General features: G+C 43.1%; 1 protein-coding gene across 3 annotated transcripts in view; it reads right to left on the bottom strand.

Moving 5' to 3' along the window:
- The window catches only part of slco3a1a (solute carrier organic anion transporter family member 3A1a), a 52,270-nt gene extending 35,696 nt beyond the window's left edge, over positions 1–16,574 (bottom strand). The window contains exons 1-3 of one of the 3 annotated variants that reach the window (XM_008295549.1): positions 16,563–16,574; positions 7,194–7,884; positions 1,302–1,758 (exon numbers count right to left, since the gene is read on the bottom strand). In XM_008295549.1, the coding sequence (XP_008293771.1) occupies positions 1,302–1,758; positions 7,194–7,355 (619 nt within the window). In that variant the 5' untranslated portion in view covers positions 7,356–7,884; positions 16,563–16,574. Of the gene's footprint in view, positions 1–1,301; positions 1,759–7,193; positions 7,905–16,562 lie in introns of those variants that run through there. The other 2 variants (XM_008295550.1, XM_008295547.1) reach the window with 2 other exon arrangements.
- Between the last annotated feature and the right edge of the window lie 1,173 nt (positions 16,575–17,747).

Here is a 17,747-nt window from a genome sequence, read left to right as displayed (position 1 = left end):
TGTGGTACTTTGTCAGGATCTTTATTGTTTCAAACAAAGCTCGAGGTGCTTTTTTTTTTGTGTGTAAAAACAGCTCGTGTTCAGGACAAATAAACACAATGACTGGCAATTAAGAAAATCAGCTCTGGGCTTGAGATTACGGAGCACACTGCTGCCTTTGTTCGCGGGTCACATCTGTATGTGAGTGACAAAAGGCAGCCACACAGCTTGCTGCTGTGCGAATGTATCAGGAAGGGTGTGTGCCAGCCTGAACTCATCCTACATTCAGCCTCTCATTGTCTCTGCTCCACACTGATAACAAACATCACGCACTACGCAGACACATCTCATCCAGTCCATAAAAGGTTGATGTGGCAGACTGGACGACAAATTACAGGCACAGCCACAACTAGGAAGCATACGATTATATGATATGTGGCTGTGGTTCACAGGTAAAGAGGAAAGATTGAACACGTAGAAGCATTAGTTTATGGAAGTTCTTTTTTCCTTAAGGAATACTTTGACATTTTGGCATATGTTCTAATGACTTTCCTGCTGAGATATACGAGCACATCAATGCCGCTATCATCTCGGTGAAATTGTTGATGCTGCACTTCAGTTTTAGCACCAGCGACACAAACAAGACGCAACATGTAAATAAAAGAGTTTTAAATGTGCTAGTGGGTTGATTTTTTTTTTTTACCTTCAGGCACAGCAAAGCATTAAATTGCATTCTATATATCAATACGGCAAAAATATACGTGTCTCTGCTAATACACATCCCTAAACAGCCACTGTGCATTCAGAATTTTGCCCAGAAAGCACTTTGAATGCGCCTTGAAACCCTCGAAGAGCCACATCAGCAGCATCATGCCTTTGAGAGAGCACTGAGCAGACACATTTCAGCCATATCTGGCCTCTTCCCCTCTTAAACCGCCGTAATGGAGATTAAAAAAGCTCCAAGATGTGCTCACCTGGCACTCACGTGAGCACGCTCGGAACAAAAGGGAAATGGTGTGCGGCAGAAGAGCACACACGTCTGCTGTGTTGACTCAGACTATGCAAACATCGCACCTGATGGCGATGAACACGTTTGTGGTTGACTTTCCGCTGGACTAGTTTCGGTTGCCTTGGGAAATCAGTGTGTTGCGGCAAATGGATTTTTAATTTCCACTGTGATAATCATCTGTTTCCTGCACACTGTTTATTTTTAACAGTCATTTTTTTATCAGCTTTCCTTCATGTAACCTATCTTTGATTAAAGAGGGTGAAATGCTTATTTTTAGCATTTCATCCGTTGCAGTCTTACAAATATGACTCACCTATATAGAGTGAGGAGTCCTTCTTCTTCACGTGATCATCGATGTAGGAAACCCCCAGAGGCTGCACCGGCGTGGCTCCGATCCCCAGCAGGACCTGGGCACCGATCAGCAGCAGGTACATCATGTTGGTGCTGGCCTTGTTGGCGCACACAGCGTCCTCGGCCAGCTGAGCCTCCTTGCTGCTGGTGTTGGCGCAAACGTCCCGACCCGCGTCAGTCCTCCACATTTCCCCGATCTCGTACTGCTTCGTGAGAAACTCGGGCAAGGCGGAAAGGAGAGCGCCGAGCGCCATCACGATGCCCCCGCAGCCGATCAGACGGGGCCGATGCGCTTTGGCCCCGAAGTAGCTGACGAACAGGATCAGCGCCAGGTTGCCTATCTCGAAGCTGCTGGCTATCACTCCGACGTCAGCGCTTTGCAGGTTGAACCGCCGCTCCAGGGTGGTCAGCACACTCACCTGAAAAACAGCAGCAAGAAAAATGAAAGGTCAGGGGAAGAATGTGTGGAATGGAGCGAAAAATGTGGCACAAATATAAAACCAAGTATGTGGGTATGTAATGTCGCCAATTCAGCGTATGAATAATTGATGTGTGTATAACATCTGGTTACTGAATCCATAGAAGGAAAAACAAGGGACATAATGGAGACAGCATGAATTAATACCAGCTGTAAACAAAAAGGCATCATATGTCACTATCCGGATACTGTATTCAAACACAGATCACACATTAGCGCTGGGTAAACAGGGCCTACATGTGATTCTGTCAGATATGCTTTTGGCCAAATGGTGTGTTTTCATCATCACTAGTCACGCTGTTTTAAACTGTGCCTTTCCATCGGAATATCCCGAATAACGAGCTGTTCAGATGTTCCACACTGTGGCTCCTCCCTGCCAACGGGCCTCTGTTTCCTATTAGTCGGGCACAGCAACGTTTACTTCCATGCCTTTAGTGAGCGCGGCTCATCACGAGCTTCTCTCTTTCACCAGCTGTCATCCACACAAGAGTTAGAGCCTACCAGTAACTTCGAGCCGAAGCAAACACAGCAGAATGGTTGTTTGGGCCAGTTTGTTTGCAACGCAGTTTGCCAGATGTGACTCAGAGGTCTGTGATTAAACGCAGCGAGGCCGCATTTATTCTCAGGATATTCAAACACAGATAGTAAGACTATATATTTAGTCAGACACTTGTATGTTATGACATTTCAAAGCAATGACTTTATTAAATCATGCTGAATTTGTTGTAAAAGTGGAGCAAGGATACGTTTGCTCCGTTGCTCGTGATATGTGGGAACAGTGTGTCTGTGTGCGGCGTGAAGCACAATGTCACATTTAAACAGTAAAAATGCTATTTATATATTTGGCCCAAACTGTCCTTGAAAGGGCATCACAATTTTCCATTTCCCAACTGGCTCTGTTTTGATTGAGCCCTAAAATGAAAAAAAAAAAGGATCCCACCAGCACAAACATCCTCTTCTAAAAAAAGAGGGCAACGCCAGCCAGCTTGTGGTTTTGCCTTTGGCACAGTTTTCCATTGAATTCTCAATTATAGTAGTTTAATGTACATACACAGCTGATTTGGATTTGGTGGTTGTTTGAACATAGCGGTGACCTTTGTGTTTCCATGAGGCTCAGTGCTTTAGGGGTCAAATGTGGAACTGACTGCTTTTTTCCATTCAAATACACTTGAATCCTCCCTTTTACTTGTCATTAGGAGTCATACTTTCTACGCACTAAATCTCATTAGAAGCAGTTTAGGGAGAGGCTATTTTGCTTTAAGAAACCCGCTCAGTATTTTAAAATGCAATGAAGGATATCAAAAATGATATATTTTTTGATAATGACATTTTATGCCACAAAAGCAACCCCGTACCTCTTCACCAGATATTAATGAGCTTCATCTGTACTTTCCTCTGACACACCAGACTTAAAGAGCCCATATGATGCACATTCACAGGTTTACACTTTTATTTTTGGGGTCCACTAGAATATGTTTAGATGCTTTAATGTTCAGAAAACTCTCTCATACTGTACATTGCTGCCACGCCTCTTCTCACCCAGTAACTAAGACGCTCCGTTTTAGCTCCTGTCTCTTTAAGGCCCGCCTCCTAAAAAGGTATAGAGCAACGCTTTGTGTGGGACAGAGTGACTCCCTTTGGTGTGGACTTTGGGTTTCGTAAGTTTTCACATGCACAAAAAGTCACTCAACACTAAAGGGAATCCCAAAAACAAAATATGGGCTCTTTAATACAGAACAGGTGAGTCGATTGTCATTGTCCACAAAAGCAAATATTGCATCATCTATTTGGTTTGTCATGAGTCTAAAATAAGTTGTCTCCTGTGACTTTTAGGAGTCACAAGTGACAGCAGCTCATTCTTGCAGCTGCTCTCAACACAACTGCGGCGACTCCTTCACTACAGATCAAAGCTCAGGGAGGATGATTGTTGGGAGCGGTTCGTGCCCGAGTCCTTCAGCGGAGTTCAGTGGATGGAAAACTTCAGAATGAGTCATGACGTTTCTGCCCCTTGGGTGGCTCTTTCTCCTAAATGCGAACACACTGGACGGGCTGCATTTACGCCTGGCTGGCTCCGCCCGGCTGGGATCCGATCACAACAATGTCTCATAGTGCTCTGAGAAACAATAGCGAGCCCCAACAACCTGTAGACGCCACAGCTTTAGCCCTACACAGACATCAACACTGCACCAGAGAAATCGAAGCCCTTATCCAATCCAATCAGGTCCCATCCCGTTATGGGAAGCCTGAGCGAGTGCGTGTGACCGACAGCTTCTGCAGCAGAAATCCTCTGCATGAGTTATGCTCTCATCTGCAGGTTCAACATGAATGTGCTCTTCCACTCTGATTTGAACAGGCAGCTTTCCAGAAGGACTCAAAGCAGCGTAAATTATATAGGAAAAACTTAGTGGAGTACACACTGGTCAGTAGTCACAGCCACATTTTGTCCGGCTCACAACTCACGCTGTGGAAATGTTTAATCTGTTGCACGGCAACAAAACAAACCCCATCACGCTGCATGACGTGCCGTCACCGAACAGTAGAGCACATCTTGTCTGAGCGAAGACATCGCAACTTCCACAGACGTTTTCCAGGACGTACAGACGGGGCTGTATTATCAGCACGCAGGGGGAAAAGAAAAAAAAAAAAAGCTACTCACTGCTGACATTCACTTCAGCACATTAAGGTTTAGCACTAACGTGAAAGTGCTGAAATGGTGCTATTTGTGATGGCACAGCAGCTGTTTATAACTGAAGTCTCGGCTATTTAGAATAATTTCCACTCTGTTTTATGAGGTGTAACTTACTGAAGGTTGACTGAAGGTTAGCTAAAGGTACTTTAACTGCACTGAATGAGCTTTTTGTAAGTGTTATTGGAGTCTAAAAGAAGCTACATCCAGTCACGGCCACACACTTTATTGCTTACTGCTTTAACAGCCATTCATATTTTACCTTTTTAGCGACTGCATATGTGTGTTGCAAAACCGTAAATTTTTAAAAACGTGTATTTTTAACCGACACCTAAACCAAAGCACTTTTCCCTGTAGCTTTTCTTCAAACATCATGACGTCAGGTACTCTGTTAAAGGCTACTCCTATTCACTAATTAACAAAAAAGGCCCAAGGGCTGACTGACACCGATGAAAAATAACCCAGGTGTTGAAAGGAGTGAAAAATGATCTGGCAAAGTGAACAAAATGACTCAACATATATTATATTTGACCCCATATCCGTGCCAAAATGAAACATATCGACTGAGATTTTAAGGCTCAGTGGAATAGTTTCTTTCTCTTTGCAACGTGCAGCCGACTCTTCGGTGCGACATAGTTCAGGTTCAGGTGTTGGTTGCACTTTGCAGCTCGAGCTCCGAAGTGTCGGATTTACTCGTTATCAGAAAGGTGTTACCACAACCGACAAATCTCAGACCCTCAGGTGTCGCAAACACACAAGTCACAAACAGCACTTCCCATGGATTAATATATAGCATCCTCGCCTCACAAATGGAAACAGTGATGTGCACAAAGGTGGGAGTCGGGCAACAAGATGCTTGTTTGGTATAGAGATTTAATAAAAAAGAACCGACCCGAAACATCTGCAGCTATACTTCTGTCTCTTGACCGACTTAATGTGTTCACATACTTCAGATGAGGCTTCACTTGACCTCTCATGTGATGCTTTCTGGTTCTATAATGACAAATCTATGCCCATTATAGTTGAAATGACGTGTCGATTAACGCATTGGCAGACGAATTATTTCAGCTCAGCTATTTGTCAAACAAAAGCAGAGAGAATTAGTATCATCAATCAGGTTCTAGCTTCTCCAATGCTGCTTTTCTTTGCAAAATATCACTTTAAACTGAATACCTTTGGGATTTTGATGTGTGGACCCTACTATGGCGACATCCCTATTCATGACAATATAAGTTAGTTGCAGTCCAAGTGCCACTGAATCCAATCCAATCTGATGTACATCTAAAATCACAAGGAGCCGGTAATTCGCTCTCATTACTAACACAAAATGCAATTCCTGAGAATCGAAAAACGGCCAAGTCAATCAGAGAGCGCTGATTTATCTCTGCTGCGCTTGTGCGCTTGAGGTCGAGCTGCAAAATAAGGACACGCAGCAAGTGTCTTTTTCAGGAAGCAGCTCACAGAAAAAAAAGGGGGCCATGATAGTCGAGTTCTGGCCCCTCCGCTTCCAGCAAACACTCTTAAGTAGCGTCATCCAATTAGTGAAACCACAGCGGCTCATGTAGGTGGACACCAGTTCATCAGGCTGTCACTGAGCCAGGTACCTGATGTCCTGCCCGTGTAAATAAAGCTCCGTGTAAATTAGCTCTGCTGGTCTGACGAATCAAAGGCCAAAAAGCCGCATGTGTTTGTCTAAGTCAGTGATTTGGAACGTCGCCTCCAGCATATGATTCATATACTGTTTGATCAGGTGTCCAAACCATGAGAAAAAAAAACCCTGTAATGTCTGTTTTACCTGAAATAAACAACAAAGAAGTAGATCCTCTTTTCTTTTTTTTTTATCCTAACTGGTTCACACAGGGCACTGCTGTGCTCTGTCGCTGCCCCGAGCTGCAGGATGCTTGATGCTCAGCAGGTCCACTAGCAGCGGAGATAAGATGTTCCACTCCAAATATGGCTGAGGCATTTAAGGGTTCAGTCCATTAATTGGGAGCGGTGCTGAGGAATCAAGTGCGATTCTTGGAGAATAAACACGGCCAACGTGGAGACATAAATGTTCACAGTGGTTGCCTGAGGCTGCTTGGAGCTCCTCTGGGACGCTTTGAGGAAGATTTCGGAGCACTTCGGGGAGCTTTGTTCCACAAAATCTATATTAGGAGTTCCTGTGCGCTTTCAAACGTTGCTGTGTTTTGACATTTTTCATTGCAAGGGCGTCACAAAACCACACACTTTTGTGGGGGGGGAGAGAAGTTGTGAGAAGAAGATACGAGTTGTGATACCAGCGAGTAATTGTAAAAGTGAAAGAGTGAGTAAAACTGGGAAACAGTGAGGAGGAGGGATGGGGATTCTTGACCTTGGATGACATTTGGGGTAAAATTAGCCAATTACTGCCTTCCTAAATATAGTATTAGCAATAATGTCAACCAGAGGCACTTTTCTGGGAAGTGCTGCATGGCTGGTGGAGAGTGGCTGAACTGTGATGCATTAAAAGTTAAATGAAGATATTTCCCCTCACAATAAACACAAACAGGAGACAGCAGCACTGACTCCGTCCTGCAGGCTGCACTTTCCTGAAGCTTTCTGTGTGTCCTGTCACTGCGTCTAATTTAGCAGCAAACCCCTCTTCGACTCCAAGCCGGTGAAACACAAGTGTGCAGCAACAAGAGTCCTCGCTGTTGTGTCGTACTCACCAGGTATGCTCCGACGGTGCCCTGTGCCAACATGAGGGCGCATTCCGATATCAAGAATATCTTGATATTTGAGAAGCATGAGGAGTTTTTACGGAGGCCGTCTCCTTCCAGCATGTCCCCGCCGCCGCTCCGGTCCGAGTCCCGGTGCTTCTTCACCTGCATCCCCCCCACCTCCTCCTCCTGCTCCTCCACACGGCAAGGCGAGAAAGCGAAAGGCGAACACAGGAGGATAACCGCAGGAGGACACAACCAGGTAGCCGCGTTTCGCTTCCTCTCTCTCTGTCTCTGTCGCTCTCTTTGCCCCCCTGAAGGCTACATTCGCGGTTGCTCTCCTTGGCGCAGTTTTGAATTCAACAAAATTGTTCCCCCCCTACCCCCCGTTTTAGAGAAAGCTACGAAACGCGCATCCAAACTCCCGTGCGGCTCTAAACATCGCCTCCCCGTCGACGCGCAGGAACATGTGAACTCCCTGAAGGTGTTAGCGAAGGCACAAGTGAAGCACGGGCGCGCAAATGTCTGGCAAATCGCATGTTTGCACCGGAGGAGCTTTCGGCGGGTTTTGTTTTGTTTTGTTTTTTTGTCGGCGGCAGGTGAAGGTTCCACTTTGGTGTCTTCTTCTTCTTCTTCTTGTTAAACTCCGGACTGTCACGGTCCTTCGCGCACTCCGTCCGCCGTGCCTCTGCGCTCCCTCCTCTCCCCGCCGCGGCTCTCCTCCTCTGTCAGCTGCTGCTCGGCCCTTAGAGGCGCTGTGCGGCAGCAGCATCACAACTCCGCTCAACTTGGAGAAACCACTCCACTAGTCCTGTGGGGCTCCGTGTGTGTGTGTGTGTGTGTGTGTGTGGAGCTTCACACGGAGTTCAGGATGACTTTACTGCTTGTTTCTCACTTGTCATTTACCCGCCTTTTGGGGGGGTTTTAGTGCTACGAAAGCTGCAGCTGAAGTTTCTTTTAATGTTGAGCTAAAGCTAGCAGGCTAATCAATCAGTTTATTAATTGGACGCGCTTTTTTTTTTTCCTTCGTTGTTGATAAAAAAGCAGCTTGCAGATGAAATACCGCCACCTATAGGTGGATAGTTTGGAAGCTTGTTGGCAGACAATAAATAAATATATAAATAAAAGCAAATTTATCCCAGTTTGTTTTCTTCCAGAGGCTAGGTGGTTAGCATCGTTGCCTCGCAGCAAGAAGGTCGCAGGTTTGCGTCCCGGTGAGGACACCCGGGATCTTTCTGTGCGGAGTGCATGTTCTCTCCGTGCAGCGTGGGTTCTCTCCGGGTTCTCCGACTCCCTCCCACACAGTCCAAAAACATGTTGAGGTTAATTGGTGATTCTAAATTGTCTGTAGGTGTGAATGTGAGTGTGCTTGGTTGTCTGTCTCTAAGTGTAGCCCTGTGATAGACTGGTGACCTGTCCAGGGTGTCCCCTGCCTTCACCCTGAGTCGACTGGGATGCCAAGACCGCTGGTCTCGGCATTGTGGCCAAACTGTGTTGGTTCAACTTCCGTGTTCATCATGTGCTGCACGCATGGACTGCATTTAAAAGATGGACGTAGCTGGGCGCCTCGGTAGCTCAACTGGATAAGATGGCGACCCATGTACAGGGGCTATAGTTCCCGACGCAGTGTCCATGGTCCGAGTCCGGCCAATGACTCATTTGCTACATGTCCTTTCCCTACGTTTCTCTGTCTCTCTACACTGTCCCGTTGAATAAAGGTGAAAAAGCCCAATAAAAATATCTTTAAAAAAAAATAAATAAATGGATGTAGCGATTGTGATGTCCCGGGTTTTAGTGCTACGGAAGCTGCAGCTGAGGTTTCTTTTAAAGTTAAGCTAAAGCTAGCAGGCTAATCAAGCAGTTTATTAATTGGACGCGCTTTTTTTTCTTCTTCGTTGTTGATAAAAAAAGCAGCTTGCAGATGAAATACCGCCACCTATAGGTGAATAGTTTGGAAGCGTGCTGGCAGACAATAAATAAATATATAAATAAAAGCAAATTTATCCCAGTTGTTTTCTTCCAGGGGCTGCAAGGTGGATAGGTGGTTAGCATCGTTGCCTCACAGCAAGAAGGTCGCAGATTTGCGTCCCTGTGAGGACACCCGGGATCTTTCTGTGCGGAGTTTGCATGTTCTACCCGTGCAGCGTGGGTTCTCTCCGGGTTCTCCGACTCCCTCCCACACAGTCCAAAAACATGTTGAGGTTAATTGGTGATTGTAAATTGTCCGTAGGTGTGAATGTGAGTGTGCTTGGTGTGACTGGTGACCTGTCCAGGGTGTCCCCTACCTTCACCCTGAGTCGACTGGGATAGACTCCAGCCCCCCATGACCCTAGTGAGGATTAAGCGGTGTATAGATAATGGATGGATAGTTTCCTTCCAGTTATTGGTTGTGTCTGAAATGATCAACTCAGTCCCTACTCACTATATAGGGACCACTGTAAAGTGAACTATGTCGTGAGCACCTCAGCAAAGTAACATTTCGGACACTACTCAAGCTATACGTCACTCGCTAGCCACAATTTGCGCCGTAGCAGCTAGTATAAACGCAAATTCACAGCATAGCTAAGAAATTGGTAAAATAAAATTTAACAAAACATAAACGGGACACTACGAACATTTTAATGACAAGTTTTCACGCTCTCATTCATTCGCATTTCCTTTTGCGCAATGCATGATCCATTTTGCTCGGTTACTGACCATCACCTGTACACTACTTTTCATGTCCTAAATCACCCACTATACCCGACATAGAGGGTGTTTGCCATGTTGTAGTGCTGTCTGAATGTTAAGTTGCAAATGTACTCCCTATATCAGTTTAATGTGTTTGCACTACGCTACTACGGCACAAATCGCAGCTAGCGAGTGACATAATTAATAGCTTAACTAGTGTCCAAAATGTTACTTTGCCGAGGTGCTCCCTACATAGTTCTTATCATAGGTGTCTATGTAGTGAGTAGGGAGTGAGTGGATGATTTTGGACAGAGTATATTATATATTTCCCATGATGCATCTCTGAGGTGGTTATTCGACACTGTCCCGTCGAATAAAGGCGAAAAAGCCCAATAAAATAATCTTTAAAAGAAAAAAAAAAAATGGATGTAGCGATTGTGATGTCTCACACATTGGTGCTCAAGTCTGGAATTTGCCCATCACCTTGTTGGTCTTTTGAAACTAGACGTAATGAAAGAGAGATAAATGACTGAGAACTGACTTAGCCGATATGTTAGTGACCCTGTCAGTCCCTGCTTTATTGTCTGTAAAAAAGTGACTATTTTTCTGAGCAATACAAACCTCACAAAATACGTTTAAAAAAATAAATAAATAAATATATATATATATATATATATATATATCGGTTTGATCCTTTCAGTCCAATAACATTGTCCCACACTCTAGAGAAGGATGCTGGAACAACCAGATGGGCTACATCATGGCACAAACTTAGGAAGTTTTTTTTTTTATTTGTTATACACCACTGAGCAATCTTGTTGAATGAATGAGGTAACATTTTGTAATCTGATATCCAGTTTGCCTTTAAATCCATGGGCTAAATCAAGAGAGTGAAACTTGAAACCTGATTGGAGCACAGATCTAACGAGTACAGCATCATCTGTATGTTAGTGAGTTAGTCTGTTTTAACTGCATGTCTGCATAAACAAGTCAAACATGGATAAAAAAAAAAGAAAGAAAGAAACCATGAAATAGCTCGTGTTCAGACAGCAAGAGCATTTAAAGCTGCAACTGAAGAAGGTTTCTATTACAGGCTAATCTGCTGGTTATTTTCTTGGCTAATCATTTACTCTATAAAATGTCAAGGTGACGTCTCCAAACTGTCATCCAGCCAAGAAGTAGTCTCTCATACAACCTTCTATAAAACCACAGCTTAATGTTTTTACACTTCAGTTTTGTATCATATACAAAAACAAAATGTTAATTAGTGAGATTTAGAGGCGCTGACGGCAGATTTTGCTTCCACTGAGCAGAACCAGACTAACTGTTTCCAGTCTTCATGTTAAACTAAGTTAACTGCGAGCTGCTGGCTCCAGTCTCCAGTCTCATACCTTTTGCACTGACGTGTCTGGTACCAATCTTCCCATCAAACTCATACCAAGAAATTAATTATCATATTTCTCAAAACAGTTCCTTCAAAACAGCCGAGCTGCCAGTTAAATCTGTCGCTCGACCAATAAAATAACCGACTACTGCTCGCAGCTCTCTCTCTTTGACAATACCTTGCCAGACGTATAGCGGGAGTCGTGATGTTTGCACAGTGTTTCCAGCATTTATTATTGGATTAACGTGTTGTCATAATGTCTGGCGTGAGGTATTGCAGTGGCTATGATGTAATGTAACCACATAATGTGATGATGATGGGGTGGAACTAAACAGGGTGATACACAAATGTTGCGTAAAGGCTGTGTGGGGGTTTTTTTCTGCACAGCTGTATGCACAGTTTTGGATCCAGCAGCAGCGACATGAGGACATGTAAAGGTCAAGGAGATGAGCTGGTAATTGACGAACTGTGAAAGATGTTTTTGAAGGAAAAAAAAAAGTAAAAGCTAGTCAGTGACATGCAAATGGTTTAGTGGGTTGTTATTAGATTTAGTACAACATTTTCTTTAAGAATTTGCTCATTTGTGTCTGTTTTATTACATTTCAGGTGGAATATTTTAGTATTTTGACTGCTGATGGATGTCTTTCATTATTTATTTTTAGAATGTATAGACGAACGGATTAATTAATCAAACAATTGTTAAATTAACTGATAATGAAAACAGGTATTGGTTGAAGAATTAAATGTTGCTGCTGCCTGAACATAAACTACTTCTGGGTTAAATTGTCTTTTTTTTGAACGGTTAATTGAGGCATCGGACACAAAGTTCTTAATCATCACAACTCTATCTTGTGGGGTAGAACCAAAGTATATATTGCTGTTTCTGTATCATCAAAAAATGCTAATATGAAGATTTTGTTTCGATGTTTGGAGACATGATGTGATAAATATGTAAAAGCATTTTTATTAAAACATTCAAAACTATTAAACTCAGCAAAGTGAGCATGAATAAACAGTTTAAACTGGTTGCAGTGAACGCCGTAAAAACATTTAACCTATCAAAATTATAATTTTCACAATATTCATTATATTTAACAAACAGCTCCAGTCTTATTGTAAAACCCAGAGGACCTGAAACTGGCGTTCTCAGCACAAACAAGGAGCAAAAGCACAATGAAAACTATAAATGATCACTGCGAGATTTAAAAGTCCACTGTGATTCAGGCCAGCCTCCTCATTCTCGGACTCAGCTTTGGCAGCTGCCCAAACCGAAATGATCATGAATCGTAGACGCTCCCTCACTCTTGACCGCGCAGCACACTCCCACACAGAGATCCTTCCCACACTTCTGAACGTCGCTTCCTACGTGCAGCCTGCTGGGAAAAGCAAACCGTTGACTGTCAGGCCGGCAGTTGTAGTGTCAGATGCCTCGATCAAACAAGCTGTGCTACGGCGTTAACTTCCAACTGAGCAGCGACGTGCCAGAACTGAGAGCATGTAAATACTGAGAGATGGTACAGTAGAGCGGTTTGAGACGCACGTTCGTTTCAAAACCAAAGATTAGGGTTGAGGGACCTGGTGACCTACACAGCAGTAACCTGTGGTTCTGTGTGTGTGAGGTTGACTGAATATTATAATCATTTAGCCGCAGAGACACCATCACGCCACTGTCTCTGCAGAGTAATGCATCTCTAACCCCGGTTCCTTATTAGCTTGTCTTTGCTTCAACCAATATGCCCGTCGGTGGCTTAACAACATCCCTCTGTTACACCTTACTGATGCTGGAGCCACAACTTCTGCAAGTTTCTGAAACCGAAAATACAACATTTATGCCCACACCACTCATGTATAGTTCAGGATTGGAGCTTCTTTCTTTTTCTTTCTTCACAACACCAGTTTTCAGTTTACCCCCCAACCTTAAAGACCCTTCACACCTACGCAGATAGTTTCAATTTCTCTATCTGACTAGATTTTAAAAGTTGGGTACTGATATGCTGCATCATTTCACCAAAATCTATGAACTAATAATAACAACACTGGTTTGAATTGGTGGGAAAGTCATTGCAGCATCATAAAAATACACAGTCTTGGTCTCAGATAAACAGAAGACACAATAAAACCTGATTTGTTATCTGTCTGGGTAATAATAAAAGCAAAACAGTAAGTTAAACTAAAAAAAAAAAAGTAGGACACAGGCAAGACAGGAGGGGAATGCTTGACCTTAAATGGCATGACATGTTGGGTAAAATTAGCCAATTACTGCCTTCACAAATATATTAAGGTTTTATTATTAATGCTAACCAGAGCTTTAAAGCCACTCTTGGCCAACTGCTGCATGGCTGATTCAAAAGTGCTCAGTTAGAGTTGTGGCGCATTAAAGATAAATTAGACATAATGGAAGACAAGCAACTGGATATTTTCACACAATAAAAACAAACAGGGGGACATGAAATCCATCCTGCAGGCTGTACTTTACTGAGGAGGAGGAGGAAGGTTTCTGTGTGATGTCATTGCTCTGCTGCATGTAATTTAGTAGCAACCCCAAAGTCCACAATGTTAGTGCAGACAGAAAGTGAACGAGCTCAGGTTGTGCACCAACAAAGCCCTGCATGACATCAAGATGCTCACAGTTGCTTGAGTTTCCTAAGAAATATGCTATATATTAAAGGCCATGTACAATACTATACAGCAACTCAGCTATTGTGATTATTACAGATTAGTTCTAGCTTGCTTGTTCTGTGAGATCTTCTGGATACGTTTACAGTGGACCTGCCAGAGAACAGTATCCGTTCTTTCTCTTTTGGCTCCTATTGGCCATTTATTATCATGCAAGCTTTGTGAAAGTTGTCAAAGAATGGAAAAGAAAGTGAAAAATATTCAGACAGTGGTAGACTTACTACATCTGACTATGGTATATTGTGCCAGACAACAATTAATGCTCATTTTCAGGCCCGGCGCCTTCATCCAACTGGGCTACTTTCAAGCCAGTGTTGTGTGATCTGAATCTGACACTTTGGCCTAATGTGTGCACATGAAAGAAAACAGTTTCTGTCTCAGATTTCCATTTTAATTGAAGGATTTTAGAGGCGATTACACAATTAGACAAGAAAAAAGACAAAATAAAAAACAAAACAAAACTGGAGAGTAGTCAAGTGTTGCATGAGGTGTGAAAAAGGAAAATGTTTTTACTTTCTAGAGGCGACTAGTGTTTGAAAGGCCTATCTTTTACTGTTATGATCAAATTAATATATGATTTAAAGAAAAGTTTGAATCATTTTATGATCCTTAGATTCATCCTGGGTCTCATCCAGGATTGTTCTGACCCCCCAGGTTAGAAATGATTGTTCTAACCTTTGAATAGCCATCAGTCCAAGCTGTGCAGGACAACGAGGGAGTACAGAAATGTGCTTTTTAGATGTGATGCTGCGTTTCAGTGAGGATTGTAGAAGTTCCTTTACATCAGTGAGATACATTTGAGCTAATGTTGAGTTCTAAAAGTGTTTCAGGACAAACTAAAATTAAAAATAACGTTGGATTCTGCTAAATGTTAGTGGACCTTGTTTAAAAATACACAGTTCTGGTATTGCTGTAGCAAATCTGTCTGTACTGCGTGAGTCAGATCAGCTTTAACAACAATAGTAGATTGTAATGCAGAAATGTGTGTGTGTGTGTGTGTGTTTTTGTCAAATCCCTCACCGCTCTGCGTGTGTGAGATCATAAAACGTGCGCGTCTGTGTGCACCACTGTTTACATACAGTAGACGTGCAGGGACATGAGTCAGGTAGTAGCAGGCGAAGGGTGGAGACAGCTCGGACCGGCGCCAGGAATGTATGAATGGAGAAGCCTGCAGAGTATTGTTCTGCCCTCTGAAACAGCTGCTATTTATAGGGCAGACTGTGGAAAAGAAGCCCAACCCATCTGCTGGGAGACATTGGGAAAATTGGAGGAGTCGAAGGAATGACTGGGAGTACAAACAATACCGCACTGTAACATTTCCTGTTTAAACTTTTGTGGAAGAGTGATTGCGCTACCTGTTATTTCATAGTATTTATCAAAGAAACGCTAAACTTTGCCAAAAATAATATTTATAGCAGCCTCTTTTTTTTAGTCATACAACCTTTTAAAAATAAAGCTTTTTGTTTTTATATGCATTCTGCAGAAAACCCATCATGATGTACATGAACTCTGGTTCGTTGTTATATACTGGACTGGACAGTATCACAAATGTTATCTGACAAAGTTTTATTCCATATTCTAGATTTCTTTTACATTTTTTACAGCATTATGGCATTTATGCATCTGTGACATGCCGAGGAAACCAGATGTTACATTTGAAACATGACGTGAGCACAGTAAACCTGGAAAGTAGTCGAGTATTTACTGACATGTATTCAAGTTGGGCTGCAAGGTGGCTCAGTGGTTAGCAGTGTTGCCTCGCAGCTAGAAGGTTCGCGTCCCAGTGAGGACACGTTCTGCGTGGAGTTTGCATGTTCTACCCGTGCAGCGTGGGTTCTCTCCGGGCTCTCTGGCTTCCTCCCACACAGTCCAAAAAAATGCTGGTGATTCTAAATTGTCCGTAGGTGTGAATGTGAGTGTGCTTGGTTGTCTGTCTCTAAGTGTAGCCCTGTGATAGACTGGTGACCTGTCCAGGGTGTCCCCTGCCTTCACCCTAAGTCAGCATTAAGCGGTGTGTAGATAATGAATGGATGGTATTCAAGTTGCAAAAACACAAAAAGGTTAAAACTACATTTACATTGAGTTGACAAACAGCAACAGTTTAGATGATGTCATCTCGCATGTAACAATTACAAAATAAAGAATCTACTGTGTATTCAAAGAGTTGAGTGATAAATGTATACGTTTGGGGGTCAAATATATGGACATATAGATTCACAACCAAGCATTTTAAATAAAATGATCCAACTATATTGACTCCTTTTCTCTCCAGATGTATTTAGTTGTAACCATCCCTTCAGCACTTGGTCTTATTTACACATTAAATTCATGAATTTGTCCATTTGTTTTCACATTAAAGTTTGCAGCAGGAGCAGTAGTGAGACTGTGGAGGCTCTGGCTGGGACACATCTTTTCTCTGCGTTTATTTCCTTTGCAAACAGTGTTTTTTCTTACACAGATCCACTGCAGAGAGAGCCATAAACCATTACTTTCACAAACCAACACGCTCTCTGACTTTTCATGGTTCACTGCACTTTTGGTCCCACACAGGTTTCACCTCCAGTGGAAGGCTCAGGACAGTCTCTTCTTGTCTGTCTGCTACCTGCAGCTGTCAGGAGTAGTTTTCGTCTCAGTGCTACAACCGAAACCTCAAACACAAATTCAGACACGAGCTGCATCTGAACACCTGGAGCTCTCCGGCTTCGTTCGGCTCGATCCAAGGCTGATCGTCGTCAGGTCAGCTTGCGCACAAAGTCAAACTATCATCTCACGGCCCTCGTTTCGGCCGTCATTAGCTCTCGGCGTTCATCTAAAAAAATCCCCCAGCCTTTCCTGTGTGCCACGCTGGTTGCCATGGAAACAGTTCCTGGCGGATACGGACAGCGGGCACAATGCGGAGGGACTTTGTGCTTATGTTGTGAACTTATCAAGAGATTAATTGGAAATGAGATGTGACATGCGGTGAAATGCAGTGGTCATTACGGGTAACTGCTGATGCTGCATCTGCTTCACAGAGATGCTATCTAGCTTTTGATAAATGCATCTCTATCGTGGGAACCCGATTACGAGTTCAACAGTTCCTCGTAAGTGTTCTTTGGAAAGGAGTTTCCTTTGAGGCGAGAGATGACGTCATGGTCTGAACTGCATATTTCAATCCTGTCTTTCACGTTCAGCAGTAAACGACAATTAGCTTAGCAATTAGCTTGGCTTCCCATAAAGATTCAAAATCACTGGCCTGGTTCTGTCTAAAGCACACAGTACGCCCATAACCACCTCTAAAGCTCCCAAATAAACACAACTTCTTCACCTGTAGACTCAGTCATTGACATGTTCTTGTTTGTAAAGCTATTCCTGGTCTGCTTCCATCATGTCTATGGATTCATTTCTTTCTGTTTTTGCTCCCTGGACTTATTTGTTGCTGAATGGGGAAAAATGTGTTTAAGTATGGTGCTGGTTTTGCTCAGAATGAGTCGCGAAATTGCCTGAATCTATCTGAACTGATCTCACGAACACACATTTGAATGTGTGTGTTATGACTGACTCTTACTGGCGCTGCTTTATGACTTGTGACATATGTTTTTGCAATTTTATGCACTCTTAATCTTTAAGATGGGTTTTTTTTTACGCCTGTAACACGTCAATTTGTGATGCTACTGGTCCATATGATCTTGAAAAAACATTCTTTGTCTTGGTGGACCTTTTCTGAGTAAATAAAGGTTAAATAATCATAAAAAAAAATCTTTAAAAATAGTAAGTTGAGGTATTTTGTGGAGTTACAAGCTGTGGCTGTGTTTTTTTTTGTTTCTTAAGCAAAAACAGGTCAAGTGCAGTGA

Source organism: Stegastes partitus, unplaced genomic scaffold, assembly GCF_000690725.1.
Source record: "Stegastes partitus isolate 25-593 unplaced genomic scaffold, Stegastes_partitus-1.0.2 Scaffold1058, whole genome shotgun sequence".
Taxonomy (NCBI): domain Eukaryota; kingdom Metazoa; phylum Chordata; class Actinopteri; family Pomacentridae; genus Stegastes; species Stegastes partitus.
This window is presented reverse-complemented; position numbering and strand designations above follow the sequence as displayed.